At 36.0% G+C, this 16,043-nt stretch overlaps 3 protein-coding genes across 3 annotated transcripts in view; 1 reads left to right on the plus strand and 2 right to left on the minus strand.

Annotated features, from left to right (window-relative positions):
- Window positions 1–1,995: 1,995 nt before the first annotated feature.
- LOC131951957 (uncharacterized) lies at window positions 1,996–3,565 on the minus strand. Its single transcript, XM_059314426.1, has 4 exons — window positions 3,408–3,565; window positions 2,844–2,940; window positions 2,126–2,314; window positions 1,996–2,027 (listed from the first exon to the last, which is right to left on the minus strand). Exons 1-4 carry the CDS (start codon window positions 3,468–3,470, stop codon window positions 1,996–1,998), a joined length of 381 nt encoding a protein of 126 aa, XP_059170409.1. The 5' UTR covers window positions 3,471–3,565.
- Window positions 3,566–3,575: 10 nt separating this feature from the next.
- LOC131951973 (phosphatidylinositol 4-kinase alpha) lies at window positions 3,576–6,981 on the minus strand. The gene is made up of 7 exons (XM_059314446.1): window positions 6,880–6,981; window positions 6,248–6,370; window positions 5,921–6,014; window positions 5,450–5,535; window positions 5,027–5,093; window positions 4,550–4,841; window positions 3,576–3,896 (listed from the first exon to the last, which is right to left on the minus strand). Exons 1-7 carry the CDS (start codon window positions 6,970–6,972, stop codon window positions 3,626–3,628), a joined length of 1,026 nt encoding a protein of 341 aa, XP_059170429.1. The 5' UTR covers window positions 6,973–6,981; the 3' UTR covers window positions 3,576–3,625.
- Window positions 6,982–8,138: 1,157 nt separating this feature from the next.
- The window catches only part of LOC131951968 (GATOR complex protein Iml1), a 30,456-nt gene continuing 22,551 nt past the window's right edge, over window positions 8,139–16,043 (plus strand). Inside the window, exons 1-17 of the mRNA XM_059314437.1 lie at window positions 8,139–8,281; window positions 11,148–11,241; window positions 11,719–11,768; window positions 11,923–12,008; window positions 12,165–12,248; window positions 12,539–12,588; window positions 12,756–12,825; window positions 12,930–13,070; window positions 13,193–13,262; window positions 13,526–13,598; window positions 13,714–13,907; window positions 14,341–14,475; window positions 14,781–14,842; window positions 15,204–15,277; window positions 15,405–15,483; window positions 15,624–15,672; window positions 15,781–15,895. Of these exons, the coding sequence (XP_059170420.1) occupies window positions 8,236–8,281; window positions 11,148–11,241; window positions 11,719–11,768; window positions 11,923–12,008; window positions 12,165–12,248; window positions 12,539–12,588; window positions 12,756–12,825; window positions 12,930–13,070; window positions 13,193–13,262; window positions 13,526–13,598; window positions 13,714–13,907; window positions 14,341–14,475; window positions 14,781–14,842; window positions 15,204–15,277; window positions 15,405–15,483; window positions 15,624–15,672; window positions 15,781–15,895 (1,472 nt within the window). The 5' untranslated portion in view covers window positions 8,139–8,235. The remainder of the gene's footprint in view (window positions 8,282–11,147; window positions 11,242–11,718; window positions 11,769–11,922; window positions 12,009–12,164; window positions 12,249–12,538; window positions 12,589–12,755; window positions 12,826–12,929; window positions 13,071–13,192; window positions 13,263–13,525; window positions 13,599–13,713; window positions 13,908–14,340; window positions 14,476–14,780; window positions 14,843–15,203; window positions 15,278–15,404; window positions 15,484–15,623; window positions 15,673–15,780; window positions 15,896–16,043) is intronic.

Here is a 16,043-nt window from a genome sequence, read left to right on the forward strand (position 1 = left end):
TGGACAACCCAGGAAACTTGACCGCCATGTTACCTAAAACCTGGGGGTAGAGCCAGTCAGGTCATCATGGGGGGTGGGGGGGTGGGGGAGTGACCAAAAAATCTTTTAGCACAGAGATGACTGAGGTGGACAACCCAGGAAACTTGACCGCCATGTTACCTAAAACCTGGGGGTAGAGCCAGTCAGGTCATCATGAGGGAGGGGGGAGGGGGCTGACCAAAATATCTTTTAGCACAGAGATGACTGAGGTGGACAACCCAGGAAACTTGACCGCCATGTTACCTAAAACCTAGGGGTAGAGCCAGTCAGTTCATCATGAGGGTGGGGGGGGGGGGGGGGGAGGGGGCTGACCAAAAAATCTTTTAGCACAGAGATGACTGAGGTGGACAACCCAGGAAACTTGACCGCCATGTTACCTAAAACCTGGGGGTAGAGCCAGTCAGGTCATCATGAGGGGGGAGGGGGGGGGGCTGACCAAAAAATCTTTTAGCACAGAGATGACTGAGGTGGACAACCCAGGAAACTTGACCGCCATGTTACCTAAAACCTGGGGGTAGAGCCAGTCAGGTCATCATGAGGGAGGGGGGAGGGGGCTGACCAAAATATCTTTTAGCACAAAGATGACTGAGGTGGACAACCCAGGAAACTTGACCGCCATGTTACCTAAAACCTGGGGGTAGAGCCAGTCAGGTCATCATGAGGGAGGGGGGAGGGGGCTGACCAAAATATCTTTTAGCACAGAGATGACTGAGGTGGACAACCCAGGAAACTTGACCGCCATGTTACCTAAAACCTGGGGGTAGAGCCAGTCAGGTCATCATGGGGGGTGGGGGGGGTGGGGGGGTGGGGGAGTGACCAAAAAATCTTTTAGCACAGAGATGACTGAGGTGGACAACCCAGGAAACTTGACCGCCATGTTACCTAAAACCTGGGGGTAGAGCCAGTCAGGTCATCATGAGGGAGGGGGGAGGGGGCTGACCAAAATATCTTTTAGCACAGAGATGACTGAGGTGGACAACCCAGGAAACTTGACCGCCATGTTACCTAAAACCTAGGGGTAGAGCCAGTCAGTTCATCATGAGGGTGGGGGGGGGGGGGAGGGGGCTGACCAAAAAATCTTTTAGCACAGAGATGACTGAGGTGGACAACCCAGGAAACTTGACCGCCATGTTACCTAAAACCTGGGGGTAGAGCCAGTCAGGTCATCATGAGGGGGGAGGGGGGGGGGCTGACCAAAAAATCTTTTAGCACAGAGATGACTGAGGTGGACAACCCAGGAAACTTGACCGCCATGTTACCTAAAACCTGGGGGTAGAGCCAGTCAGGTCATCATAAGGGAGGGGGGGGGGGACCTGACAAAAAAGATCACAAGTCCTCTTGTTTTCGGTAACTATTCAACCAGGTTTTAAAGATGTGTAGGAATAGAGTACCCTCCCCTATTTAATTGAGTGACCCCAGCTGACAAAATTCAATGCTGGGTTTTATCATTATCAAGTAGAGCAATACAACTAAAAAGGACAGATGATTTTATAAAATAAGAAGCACTTTTAAAACATATATTTATGGGGACTGTGAATTGGAATATTTAACTAAAAAAATAAAAAGATAAATGTATTATACCTCAAGGGCAGCAGACATGTAGAGTACATCTGTAAGCAGAGAGTGTCTGTCTCTATTCCTGTACAGAATGTCACTGGCCATCAGACACAGTCCATCAGCCTCTGTACAGACACAAGTTCACTCCCTTTACCATCAAACTTACTATGTACAGACACAAGTTCACTCCCTTTACCATCAAACTTACTATGTACAGACACAAGTTCACTCCCTTTACCATCAAACTTACTATGTACAGACACAAGTTCACTCCCTTTACCATCAAACTTACTATGTACAGACACAAGTTCACTCCCTTTACCATCAAACTTACTATGTCAAATTATTGGGTTTTAAAAATAGCTTTAGATGTATTCCACGTTAACAAAACTTATAAAATCAAACCCCCACAGTGCCCCCATATAAGAGCACTGTATTACCATATGAAAACAGACCCATTTAACCCCAGAGAATAAAAAATACCCCCCCCCCCCCCCCCACCTGCCCCAAGTACTTGGTGAAGATTTACCAGTCTCTTGGGATGCTGCCCACAGCAACAGATCTAGGCACACTCCCTTGGCAACTGCAGCAATCTGCTGTGGGTCATAGGTCACCGACCCTCTGGTGCTGCCACTGGTAGGGGTTAGAAAACCATTTTGACAAATACCTTGAACAAACCCCTTCATCTTTGCTACTAACTCAGGAGAAACACTGGCTACTGAAAATGGAATTAGAAAAAAACTGATTTTAGATGGAAATTTAGTAATACAACTTTTAAATAAATATAAATAAAAAAATAAAAAAAATGAAATGTATATATATATATATATATATATATATATATATATATATATATATATATATATATATATATATATATATATATACACATAACATATACACATATACACACAAATGTAAAGAGCCATTCAGTTAATGATAGTTTCCATTCAGGTTAGTTCTCTTATCTGTGTGGACTCAGAGGGTAATCTCTAACCCTTACAAAAATAGCGGCTCACTAATGCAAACATTGGTGGTTATCCCCCCCACCCCCCAGGGTCAATGAAATCCCATATCTTATCAGATTAAGACTCTTTGGTTACTCTCCTAACAATGTCATCTCTGTAGTCGACTTAGAGCCATCTTTTGATAAAACTAGGACTTCTTTAATAAAAACAAATCTATAAACAATGAGGTGAAAATAAATGTTTAAAAGCTGTTCATGTTAAATAAAACCTGAGCTTGACCTTTGACTCCTAGCAAGACATCCCTTAACATGGTTAGTGCAGCAAGAATTAGGGGCTCCTTCACAGCCAAGTATGTGACACTGGACACATCACCAACCTAAGGAAATATTGTGGTCAAGCTTTAGTTATGGTGGTCTAGTCTATGTGACACTGGACACATCACCAACCTAAAGAAATAAATATTGTGGTCAAGCTTTATGGTGGTCTAGTCTATGTGACACTGGACACATCACCAACCTAAGAAAATATTGTGGTCAAGCTATATGGTGATCTAGTCTAACACAAATAAAAAGTAATGTTGGACAAGTTGAAAGCAAGCATAGATCATGAGGTGTATATTAAAAAATGATATTTTAGATCAACAGAAGAACAGATCAATAGTTTCAAGCAGTGGCAGTCTGCCATGGCCAATGCATGATATTGATTTTGTTAAAATTGTATGTGGTAAAATAAAACACCAGAAAGTCTGGTAAATGAGAGAATAAATAGAACAAGTATCGTGAACATAGTAGTCAAAGTATCTCTCTCTATCTCAGCTAATATTTTCACTAATAAAAACATTACTGTAGAATTTCCCCTCAAGATCTTATCCAGATGTGTCAACACATTTTCTTTTAGTAGCGCCATGACCTGGTGTTTGAAAGAAAATATCCAGTCAATATTTTTTTAATAAATACTAGAAGAAACTAATTAGCGAATTAGTAGGGCTACTATTTGATAAGGCTTTTATTATTTTATTTTTTGCATTTGATGAAATATTTTTTTTTCCTTTCTTATAACTACTAGACACCAAGAGCTTTTTTGATAACTTTAATAAAAAAAAACTTTTTTGAAGAAAGAAAAGCAGTTACACATTGTAAAATATGTTTGAGTTTTTCCTCTTTGAACTTCAAACATTCCTCATCTGTGTTGATCTCTGCCAGTGGTCTGGTCTGTGTGAAACTAGATGCTACTTTATTGAAGTATATACTACAAGGGAGGCTACTAACACTGATTGTAGAAGTTTTTCTGGTAGAGTGGTCTGACAATATGGTATCTAAAGAAGAACTTGACCTAGCAATCATAAACAATAGCTCTGTAAGTGCCTTAAAATATTTGGAAAAGTCAAATTATACAAACTTAAATTCACTTAAATATAGGGCCTAGTGTGAAGGCATATGTGTAAGAAAGTGTCTTGAGGTAAGTCAGAATCAGATGTTGTAGCCACTGTCTACTCCTTTATACTTGCTGTTTAACAAACACTACAATGATATCTAATTTGAAATTTTAAACAAATAACATACACAGCTAACCCTCATAAATCGTCTAAACCGCATTTAGGGTGAAAGAAATTTCAGGTAATTCATCACTAAAACCCATTCCTGTACACCAACAACATACCAGCATCATAATGATATGTACTTGATGTGGCTACACACCGGGCAATAGACACATACTGTGTGTTGTTTGTGATGGGGAAGAGTAAAGGTAATGAGGTGGGTAAAGTCTTACTTGTCATGTGTCAGGTGTTGTGTCAGTGTCGTGGTGGATGTGAAAAGTGAAGTGTTAGGTGCCTCCTATAGTAGGCAGGACAAAACATTTTTAAACCACTCGCTACTTTACTTGATAAGTGAATTGTTAGGTTTAAATAACTCATTACTTTACTTGGTATCACAAAATTATGATTGTCTGTGACACTTAACTATAAAAAACCTAGCTCATCTTACATGTTCAGGCACGTAGATCGTCTACTCAGCTTCCCATCCCCAGCCCCTACTGTTGCACCACTGTCTGCACCTAAATGTATAAATATGGTGGAGCGACTGCTGGGGAGGATGGATCTAAAAGTGTTGAAAGGTTGGGGCTGGGGTGTCTCTGGGCCAGGGGAGCAGCGCTGGGATATGGGTGGCTGTCTGACGGAGAACAGGTGGGAGATGAGGGGACAGTCCTCACTGCTGCAGCGACCCAGGGACCTGACCACTCCCAGCAGCAATGGAACCTGCTGGTTAGTGACAAGATCTGTGGAAACAGAAAAAATGTCACAAACTAAAGCTCATCAAACAACAAGTAATTCTAGAAACACTTTGGTACTCTTAAACTTTAAAATAAATCAAATCAAATCAGTTCAGCAGTTTTACCAAGCCGTTCTATTTTTCTAAATTAAAAAAAAAGTTAAACGCTATGTAGTTAATTAAATATTTGACCTGCATTGTTTAGATTCCTACAGGTCTGGGTCAAGTGCTTTAGAACCTGGATCTGTTTATTTACAATCTACAAGGAATTAAAAATAAATAAATTAGTTGGAACAATTTTAGTTAGCTGGCAGACTTGAATAATGACAAATCTCAAAGAGATATTCACAAGCATCTTAATTAAAATACTGGGCCATTATCTGAAATAATGGTTTGGTGAAATTCTTTATGGTTTTTAAAAAACATAAATAATGAGTGTTAGATAAACTCAATGAAATACAGAAACAATACACAAAAAAGGATTGAACATATTTGGATTTTTACTGATCAATTTGCTTTTTTAAAGGCTGGAATGAGACTATTAATTTTTAAAAATGGAGTAATTTAACACTATTTTACAAAAAAACAGCATTTCAGTAAAACATAAAAACTTACCAAATCTTTGTGATGTGGTGCTCTAAATGCCACATCACTTAAAATTGTGTTCAAACAAAAGCTGAAACATTCAATCCCAGGCAAATCTTTAAAATAAAAACATTTTAGTTAAGTGAAATATGTCATAGAGACATGGTGAACAAAACAACAAGTCTTTTCTTTAAATAATGTATAACAACCAGATAGTAGACATTTAAATAATAAAATATTGCAGGTAATACACACTCATTTAAACTGTATTAAAATAACTCCAGACTAATTGAAGTATGTAGAAAAATTAAAGAGATGAAAGGCACCAAAAGGAAAGGATGATGTAGAATTCTATAAAATGTTTAGCTTGCAATGATCAAAACGTGAGTACTGAAATTTAAATACCTGTTTCAAACTTTTACTACAAAATGTATAAAGAAAATAATTTTAACCTATTAAATATCAAGAAGTTGTTTTAAAAATTTGAAAAAAAAAACTTACTAAATTTGTTAGCTCCAGCAAAACCGTTAGAAAATTTTGCTGTTGGCAAACTGATAAGAACTTCAAGCAAAATGTCTAGGATTTCAGCGCAGTACTATTTGAAATGTACAGAAAACATAATGGTTATTTATATAATTGAAACATTCAATTTAGTTTCTATGGTGTATGCCTTTAATACACATTTTTTTCAAAAGTATATGTAGTAATTCATATTTTGGTTAAACAAAAATTTTAAGTCTAAAAACTATTTAACTCGCCTGGTAAATGTCGTCTCAGGCAGCTTACCCCCCCCCCCCCCCCCCCAAACAATATACACCTGTAGATTACCTGTAAGCCTGACTCCAGCAGGTAGACCCCCAAAGCTATGACAGCACTCTGGTCTCTGGTGCTGAGGTTTACAGCTTCACCTTGATTTCCATAGACAGGACATAGTGACTTCAAATATTCTACCTGGACAGCAAACAGAAATGGACATAGTACATAGTTACTTCAAGTATTCTACCTGACACTACCTGTACAACTGTACAGTAAACAGAAAGGGACATAGTGACTTCAAGTATTCTACCTGGACAGTAAACAGAAAGGGACATAATGACTTCAAACTTCAAGTATTCTACCTGGACAGCAAACAGAAAGGGACATAATGACTTCAAACTTCAAGTATTCTACCTGGACAGCAAACAGAAAGGGACATAGTCGTAGTGACTTCAAGTATTCTACCTGGACAGTAAACAGAAAGGGACATAGTGGGCTGGAATTTTTTGTACCTAGAAGCTGTATCACAACTGATGACCCCATTATGCTCTTATGTCTTATACAATAAAAATGAATATGAAACCAGTTAAGTCTGAGTTAAGCGTGGCATAAAAAAAAAGATTCTTGTATTTTATGACGTTTATTGTCGTTTATCATGTGATTTGTTTTTCGATCGGTTGCGTATTAAAAGTGTAATTATTTACTTTGTCTGATGGCGTTGGACGGAGAGAACCCAGAGACTTTGCGAGCTGCAAAAGACTTCTTGTGTGGTAATCTAACTGGTCGTTGCTAGCCATTTTTCCCCCATGTATACAAACGAAAAGGTTCCGCCTTTTACCGCACAGTACATAACGGAACGTAACACTAATCCGGTTGATTTCAAAAGTAGCAATATTAAATTATTTTAAACGAGCCGGCCCGCGGCATAACATACGCCGCTAATTAGTTGTTGTTTTTTCTACTTTTCAGTAATTCATAATTTATGAATTCGACAGTACCAACGCTGCCATTGAAAATATTTCTTTAAAACACTATAAGTAGCGCTCGTTAAGGACCATAACCCCCCCTACCCCTACGTTTAAAATCGTTGGCTCTGCTTGTAAACATTTAGAGTGAACACAGCTCACTAAAACCATGTAGGGGTGGGGAGGTAGGGAGCGCGTTTGCAGCTTGTTTTCTAGGGCTCCCAGAAGAGAATTATATATATATATAGATAATTGTAAATTTAAATTTTTCGCAAAAAGGCAAAATAAGATAAAAGGAAATAATTTGTAAAAACGGATGTTATTTCTTTTGTTGAAGACGATTCTGTTGCGGCTGATCATGCCATTTCTGGAGTCACCAGGGCTCCAGGGATATCTCGGTTCTTTTGCCTTCGGCTATAAGGTTGCCAGTCCGAACAACCTGGACTCAAATAGTTTCTGTCTTGGCCCAACTACTCCCACATTCCCGTATTGCATTAGCTGATTTCAAGCAACACTAGAGTTCCCCCTCCGGGGCGCGTGCCCGGGATAGGGTTGTAGCCCAGCCTTAATGACTAATGACCTTTCTTTATCTCGAACTTGCAGCATTAATGGCCCAAAGGAATGCAAATATGTAAATGCAATACTCTATCTACACATAGCCTACATAGAAAAAGCCATACTAATAATTATTTGCAATTGAATTCTCTTTCTAAAATTTCCTCAGCAATCTAACTATATATTGGAGTTGTGCCTTGCGATATCGACGCTTTTCTTTCTTAGTATATACACAGTGCTGTATTTATTTATTTAAAGAAAATAATTTTAATTTCTTCTTTTAAATTGCTTGTTATAATTTTTTTTTATAAGGTCTTGTCGTTTATTGAATTCTTTTTGTAAAAACCCGAACATCTGGTAAATAGAGTTTTTTTTTTTAAACTGCTGATACTAATACTATTGATACTCGTATTCTTATTTAGGCCAGGAGTTTCATTCAATGTTCAATCCGTCAGCTGAGCCTGTCGAAGCCAGTGAGGACGGACAGTAGGCTAACTTCAGTGAACAATAAAATCACATCCTGGCAATTATGCTGCAACAATGAAGACGCTAAAACTTGTTGTTCACAACAATAAAACTTCAAAAAGTATGATTTAAAATTGCATTTCATATGCATCCTTTTGCATTTAAATTTATTACCTAGGCCTAGGCCCTAGGGTAATAAATTTATTAAATATTAAATAAATAATATAAGACTAGAGATCTAGGCCTACTACTACAACTTAGTCTTACACTTTAACTGGTAATCTATCGTTTTGGGTACGTAAAATCGCCCGCGTCTATTAATGTACGAAAACGTTACCTCATTATCAAGGCTGTAATAGAAGTATATTGAATATTGTGATATGTTTGTGTCAAATATTATAGATAGGGGGGCTAAATGAATAATAAACCTAAATCAATAGCTAAATATATATATTAGGGTTGTCGGCATCCGCCGAGTTCGCGGTAAAAACATGACCCGAAATCGCCCATTACTTTTTGATACCGGACCCACGAGATTTGGTTTTGCATACTAATAAGTTTTTAATTTATGGTAATTAATTAAGTTTAAAAGGTCATTTCCTAAGGTTAATTAAAAAGTAGAGTGGTTGTCCCTTAGTTTTAATGGCTTTGCGACCTGATTGCATGCTGTCTCTGCTTTGGTCTTCCCCCTGTATCAAGGTTAGTTTCAAATACGTTGGAATCTCGATTTTTTAAAAGATTCCTCTAGATGAGAGTAGATTACTGATCAGACATATCTTAAGTAATTGGAAATGAAATTTGTTTTTGGATATTTTGACTCCGACATTAGTTATACCCCTCCGAACGTAGTCACTGTATGTAGGTCACGCTGCCACCATTGTTATATTTTTTCATCCCGATCTTCCTGCCTTTAAGTTTGATCAACTAATAACAGCAATCTTATGGCATGTGCAAACAAATCTAATTTTTTATTTCAAAATATATTTACATACCCATCTTTGTCTTTAATTTTTTCAGCTCTAGTTCTAGTTTTCTAGAAAATGTTTTTCCTAAAAATCCAATTTTGTCAAACTAGACTCTAGACTGACAAGAGTCAGACCTAGATCTAGGTTACCTGTCTGTTGCTATACACTAACATTGTGCTAACTGTAATTTTAAGTATTCAAGTTCTACTTACCCTTAGAAATAGTTATATGCTGAAAATCAGAATCCATACACAATTCACACATAAAAACTTTGATCTGATAACTTCTTTTCACTTATTACAAAATGGCTTTTATATGGACTCTACTTCACCTGCCCAAAATAACAAGGCAGTTATAGACACATTACAGTGTTCATGTCATTTATTTTAGATTTCTGACTATGGAGTTCTTTCATTCACTTTATTTATATAAAACATTGCTTTAGAAACATTTTCATATTTGCGCAGCAGTTTTATAACAAAATGGCTTAAAGATGGACTCTACTTCACCTGCCCAAAATAATGAGGCAATTATATGCACATAACAGTGTTCAAGTCATTTACTTTAGATTTCTAATTTTGTAGTTCTTTCATTTGCTGTATTTATATAAAATATGGCTTTAGAAACATTTTCATATTTGCGCAGCACACAGTTTTTTAGGGTTATGGGAGGAAGCCAACACAAAAATATAAGTTCTGTATTATTTTTATTAATTTCAACAGCATTTACAAGTTCTATATATCATTCTAGTTAAACTCTGCAAATATGAACAAAATACAACTGCAAGTAAAATAACTATGCTCAATTTATTCAGGTATACCATGACTTGTCACAATTGGCCAATGCAAAAGCAAGGGGATTCCACCCCTCACAAAAAAATTCGCCAAAAAAAAAACTATTTGAGCTAGACAGAAAATCTTTTTTGTTTTGTTTTCATATAGTTGAGCTCTACAAGAATATGTAATTTTTATTTTTATATGATGATTAGTGTTTTTTTACCTAAATCCCTATATATATCATATCAATATAGTATATAGGCCAGAAATTAACTTTAAACAGCAGTCTCTCCAAGCAAGATTTGCTATATAAACAGCAGCCATTTGTAAAATAGAGTGACTTCGGCCTGAATCTCGCGCAATATGTCTATAAAAATAAAACTTTAACAAGATGGCTGCTATAGTAAATGAGCATGGTTGCATCTGTTGGAAACATCGCTGGTGCTCATTTATTACTGAAAAGTTTTAATTCAATTGTTTAAAAACAGGTACATAAATGAAACAAGGAAACATTTTTGTATTTTTCAAAACATAAATCCTCCTCAAAATGTGAAATAATTATTAAAATGTAAGGAGTCACCTGTTTTTCACATTACTAGTCGCGAGCGATTTTACGTACCTAAAACGATAGATTACCCTTTAACTTAAAGTTAGCCTACTTAAAAGTTTAGTAAAGACTCGTCTCAGACTACTAAAGTGACTCTAATTCAAAACTTAAGTAAAACCTAACTCAAAGATTTTCTAACTCTTAACTTACTCACTTACTCTAGATCTAAGAAGATATTATTATAATAATATTAAATTAAGAGAAGGCCTAACTCAACTAGATCTAGTTAAAAAAAAAGTGGTAACCCTATAGGCCTAAGTATAATTTACTAGTGATAGTGGGAAGGTGTGGTGAAATAGTAAAGCATTTGGCGGCTAACCCATGATAGGTCTTGAGTTGTGACTGTAGGATGTCCCAGAGTCCACCAAGCTCATATGGGTACCTGACTTACATTGGGGAAAGTAAAGGCATCTGGGCATAAGTGGTGACCAGACCATAGCTTCATATGCTGAGGTCAAGAAACTTGACCATCATCTGCCCAAAGGATCGCTTGGTCAAAAGATGAATCTTTACCTTTTTTACAAGAGACTATAATATGTAGCCTAAATAATCTAAGTTACCTGCTGAGCTTTGACTAATGTACATTGACCTGTAATTAAGAATTAATTCTAAATCGTTTTGATGAAATTTTTCTATCAGTCCAAGACCAAGATATTTTGATATCTAGTAAAGATTTCCCTGATGTGAAGCCTAAAGATGTTCTGGAAGTTTACCATGCAGATGATGAATGGAAGTGAGTGCTTTATATTGACTTAATCACTAAAATCAGTTGCTAACAGAACACTATTGACTTGATGAATTGCTAATGGAGAATTTTATTAAGTTATAAAAAGAAAGTATTATTGGCTTAATGAGTTGCAAATAGGAAGTATTTTTGGTTTGATGAGTTGTTAACATAACACTATTGGCTAAATGAGTTGCAAATGGAGAATATCATTAGCTTCAATGTAAATGTTTTGAAGGCTTTTAGGTTCTGGCTGCTAACCCAAGTCTTTGTGTCCAGATTTTTAAATCCTGTACAGTTTCCAAGCAGTTAAAAATGTTAATATAAGATAGTGGAGGAGGTTTTTTAAATCAACATCCTTGTCTTATACCCTGCTAAATTTTTCTAAATTTCTTTATTAATATCTAGCCTACTCATTAACCTTAAACTATTTTAAAGTAAGAGAAGCATTTGTGTATGTTAGACTTGATGGTTTGTATTTTTCAGCCGTCTCTTGTTGCAAGTGAAGAGTATACCTGAAGACTCGCAGCTAAAAGGTACATTAAAAAGAAAAGCTTGTAAACAATATATTTTGAATTTAATATCTTGTGCATTTGTTTACCAACCTTGCACTAAGTTGACAATATCGTATTGTTGATTTGAACAATGTTTATGTACAATTTGAGTCAATAAATCTAACCTATGTTGCAGAGAGTGTCAGTATTGAGCAAGGGATAGCCAATGCATTTAGCCTCAAACCCTACAACTCTGTCATTGTCAACAGAGTTGATAAAAAGGTACTTGTAGAATTTTTAATATGGTCTTGTTGTATAATGATGCTTGATTTTTTTCAGTTGTTGCAGTGTAATGTGTAAAAATTCGATCAGCACTACAGTTTGAAATTATATAATTTTTATTGAAAAGTCTTTTGATAATGGTAATTGTATTTATAGAATGTTGGCTTGGATCTTGTAGAGCTGTTGTTTAAAGAACAATACTTTGGCCGGAGTGATATGTGGAGAATGTGCAAAACTATTGTAAGTTTGGATTAAAATAATTAGCACATAATTAGTTTTAGTTTGATTTTAACTAATTGAATTATTTAAAAGTAAAGCAGTATTTTATTTAAATTATTTTCTTGAAGGATAACTTAGTAATAAGTGCCATAAAAGGTTATAAAAAAATTGATAGAAGTTTATTTGAATTCATAAAACAGAATTTTTTTACCTTTAAGTTTGACCATAACATTACTGAATTGCAACATGTAATGTTGTTTAGTTCCTACAATCATGCACTGTTAATCAGATCTGATATTTTGCACTTGCAGACTAACACATGTGTGTATCTGAAGAAAACTATTGAGTATGCTGAAATGAGGTTAGAAAAAAACTTGATTTTTGGAAGTTGTTAATTTAAAGGATGTCTTTTTAACCTGTTAATTTATACCTTGAGTATGTATGAAACAATCTTATACCAGTAGATAGGTGTAAAGTTTAGAGTTTACTTTTGTTTATGTCTTATATATTGACTTTTTGATTTCATAGAGCACAAGTAAATGAGCTCTGGGCCAAGGGAGAGAATGTCACTTGTGGTGTTATAACAGAGGACACTAGAGTAAGACAGTACTCAGCAGTAAAAAAAATAATAATTTGATTATGTCCTAACAGAATGGGTTTGATTTTTAATTAAGGTAATTAACGAAGATGTTTTTGTTTCAGATTGTCTTCAGGTCTCCAACAGCTGTTGTCCAGATTTTTATCCAGATGAGTACTGAGATGTGGGAGTTTGACCTCCATGGTGACCTCTACTATGAGAAGGCTGTCAATGGCTTTTTGACTGATTTATTTGACAAATGGAAGGTAGGCATTCCCTAGGTGTTCTTCTCACTGATGGAAAGTGTTTTCTTAAAAAAATCCTCTTATATTAATCTAAAGTAATGTGGAGTGTTCTTTACAACAGTTATTTTCGTTTTATTCAACAGGAACAAAACTGTTTACATGATGTAACCATAGTGTTGTTCTCTAGAACATTTTATGAAGCTAAATCTTTAGGTAAAGCAAAACGACTTTGTAAAAAATGGTAATAAAAATGTATCCATGTCTGTAATCTTGTCTCAGGTTTGCTAAAATTATAAGTTAAATCCCTTTCTGAAAAGGAAACAGCTGAACTAATATTTGTGGGGGGGGGGGGGGGGGGTCTGGCATCATTCTAGGGGTGACAATGTGGGCGTGGCATATTAATCATGGACAATGTATAAACCAGTATTAGCATACCATGAAATGTTTATGATCATGTTTTCATGTAAATCTTTCAGATGAGTTCCCACCTTCAATAAGGGAGTGTCTAATTGTAGACTCCAATGGCAACATTTATGAAGACTACTACAGGTATGTTTAAAATGTTTATCTGAAGCTGATATCACAGATTTGTTTTACTTGATGAACGTGTTACTGTCTTGCACTTGTATGCTTTTTGTTTAACGTATTTAAAATTGTTTATTAGAGTAATTGTACAGAATGAGCGGTACGAAGAGTGGCACTCCATCCTCCGACAGCTGAGAATCCACTTCAATGAGTACCAGGAGTACATCACAAACTTCCACAGCAACGAACAACTTGGCTGGAAGATGCCTAAGGCCAGGTTGTCAAATGCTCAGCAGGGGAATTTTCTGGAAACTTTAAACATGTCGCTCAATTGTAAGTTTCCTGGAACCATTAAATTGTTAGTTTTATGGAATCCAATAAACTAAATTTTCTGGAAACTTTAAACATGTCGCTCAATTGTAAGTTTCCTGGAACCATTAAATTGTTAGTTTTATGGACACTGTAAAATCCAATAAACTAAGTTTTCTGGAGACTTAAAAAGCCATAAAACTGTAAGCTTAAAGTGGCAGAGTCTTTTTTTTAGCTTTATATCTCTGGCTCCATTATTTTTCTCCACATTTGCTTCTGAACCCATACTCCAGAATTACAGAGGGTATAGTTTTTAACACTGATAATTTTTTTCTAAATCCACCCAGCTATGATGGTACCCAATACTGATATTTAAAATGTAAACTAACCTGTTTTATAGTTACCTCGACCACATCTTGTCTGAAATTTTATGACCATCTTTACTTTGTCTGGTCAGTGTTTGAGAATTACTACCTGGATCGCAACTTTGACAGAACAGGTAAAGTATCAGTTGTCATCACTCCTGGCCCAGGTGTCTTTGAAGTGGACAGGCAGCTGGCCAACATCACCAAGCAGAGGACAATAGACTGCGGTGAGTTTATTCTACCGTCCAATAGTTTAAGTTAGTCAAGGTGACATTTTTACCTGGCTATCAGTGGGCAGATAAAGTAGGGTGCACCTCTCTCTGTGTTTCACCATGTGTGTTCAGTTCTATGCCCAACCACTGTTACTTACCCTAATGTGAGTCATGCAATTATCTGAACTGGGTAGACTTAGGCATGTCATTATGACTCTGTAAGCTGAAATCAAGACCTGAAGTTGTTGTGTTTCAGGTGTGGGTAGTGATCTGGTCTGTAACCCTAACCCTACCACTCATCATACCTTGTTGTGTTTCAGGTGTGGGCAGTGATCTGGTCTGTATGGGGGAACAACCTTTACATGCTGCCCCTCTCTTTAAGGTAGGAATCTGTTTCTATGTTGCTTTATATTGTTGGGACAATGTTCCACTGGTGTGGCTGTCATTAACTTAAGTCAGGTTGTCCTGAGATGTTAACATGGGAAAAAGTTGTGCCTTTCAAGGTTTAAAATATGTCGCACCAATGTTTTTTTAAAAAAAAATTTTGCTTTCTACTAGTTGCAGTTTAAATCTTGACAGAACGAGTTGCACAAATTTGTCTTTCCTTTAAGCAAACTGTTGTTTATGATGGTAAAAAATGTTAGGGCTGTAGCGCAATTGATTTAGTAAGAGCTATCTTATACATAAATATAAAATTAAAAGCTCATTTTGATAAAGCTTATGTGAACACATTTTTTCTTTAGTTCCGCAGTAAAAGTACTTACAAGTCTATAGAAGTTGGTGATGATTATAACATACCACATTGGATGAATCATAGGTTAGTGAAACTAGTTTATGTCTGGAAATTTAGAGAATATGATCTGCTAGTGAATTATTGATGTAAGGTTTTACACACTCAAAAACCAGATTGAGATTCACATAAAGTTGTGTTCAATTTGTTTCAGTTTTTACATGTCCAAGAAGCAGATAGAAGACCACATGAATTTACCCTTTGTTCCTAGAATCAAACCGGACCCAGCATTGGTAAGAAAAATCTCTTGTTAGACCATTCAACATCATAACTTTGGTTGGAACCAGTGCCTTATTTCTTATACAAATTTCAAAACCCAATGTTTTATAAATCTCCTCTGAAGGAATGATGTTGGTAATGTTTTTTTGTTTAGCTGAAAGAACTGAAGGAAATTGAAGAGAAGCCACATGTTCAGGAGAAAAGTAAGAATACATTTTTGTGTGTTGATAACTCTCTTTCCTTTCTCCTTAGTATCATCATCAGTTTAGATTTTGTAAGATGTTTTAGCCATGAGAAAACTTTTGTTGCAGATGTTTTACCCCCCAAAAACAACACATCCAATGATGACAACATCCCATTTGTGGACTATGATGAATATGACTTGAATGTGTTTAAATTACCTTCTAGGACTTTGCTTCGAACATTGTAAGTTAAAAAAAAAATGGTGCCTAAAAACTGATCATTCCTTTGATGTGTGGAATTGCTCATAACGTACCCATATTATTTCATGCAAGTTGATGTATTAAAGATACATTTTTTAACCTTAAAATAAGTACATTTAAAATTTGTCAAT

Source organism: Physella acuta, unplaced genomic scaffold, assembly GCF_028476545.2.
Source record: "Physella acuta isolate Inbredline_101_S28 unplaced genomic scaffold, ASM2847654v3 ptg000841l, whole genome shotgun sequence".
Classification (NCBI taxonomy): Eukaryota; Metazoa; Mollusca; class Gastropoda; family Physidae; genus Physella; species Physella acuta.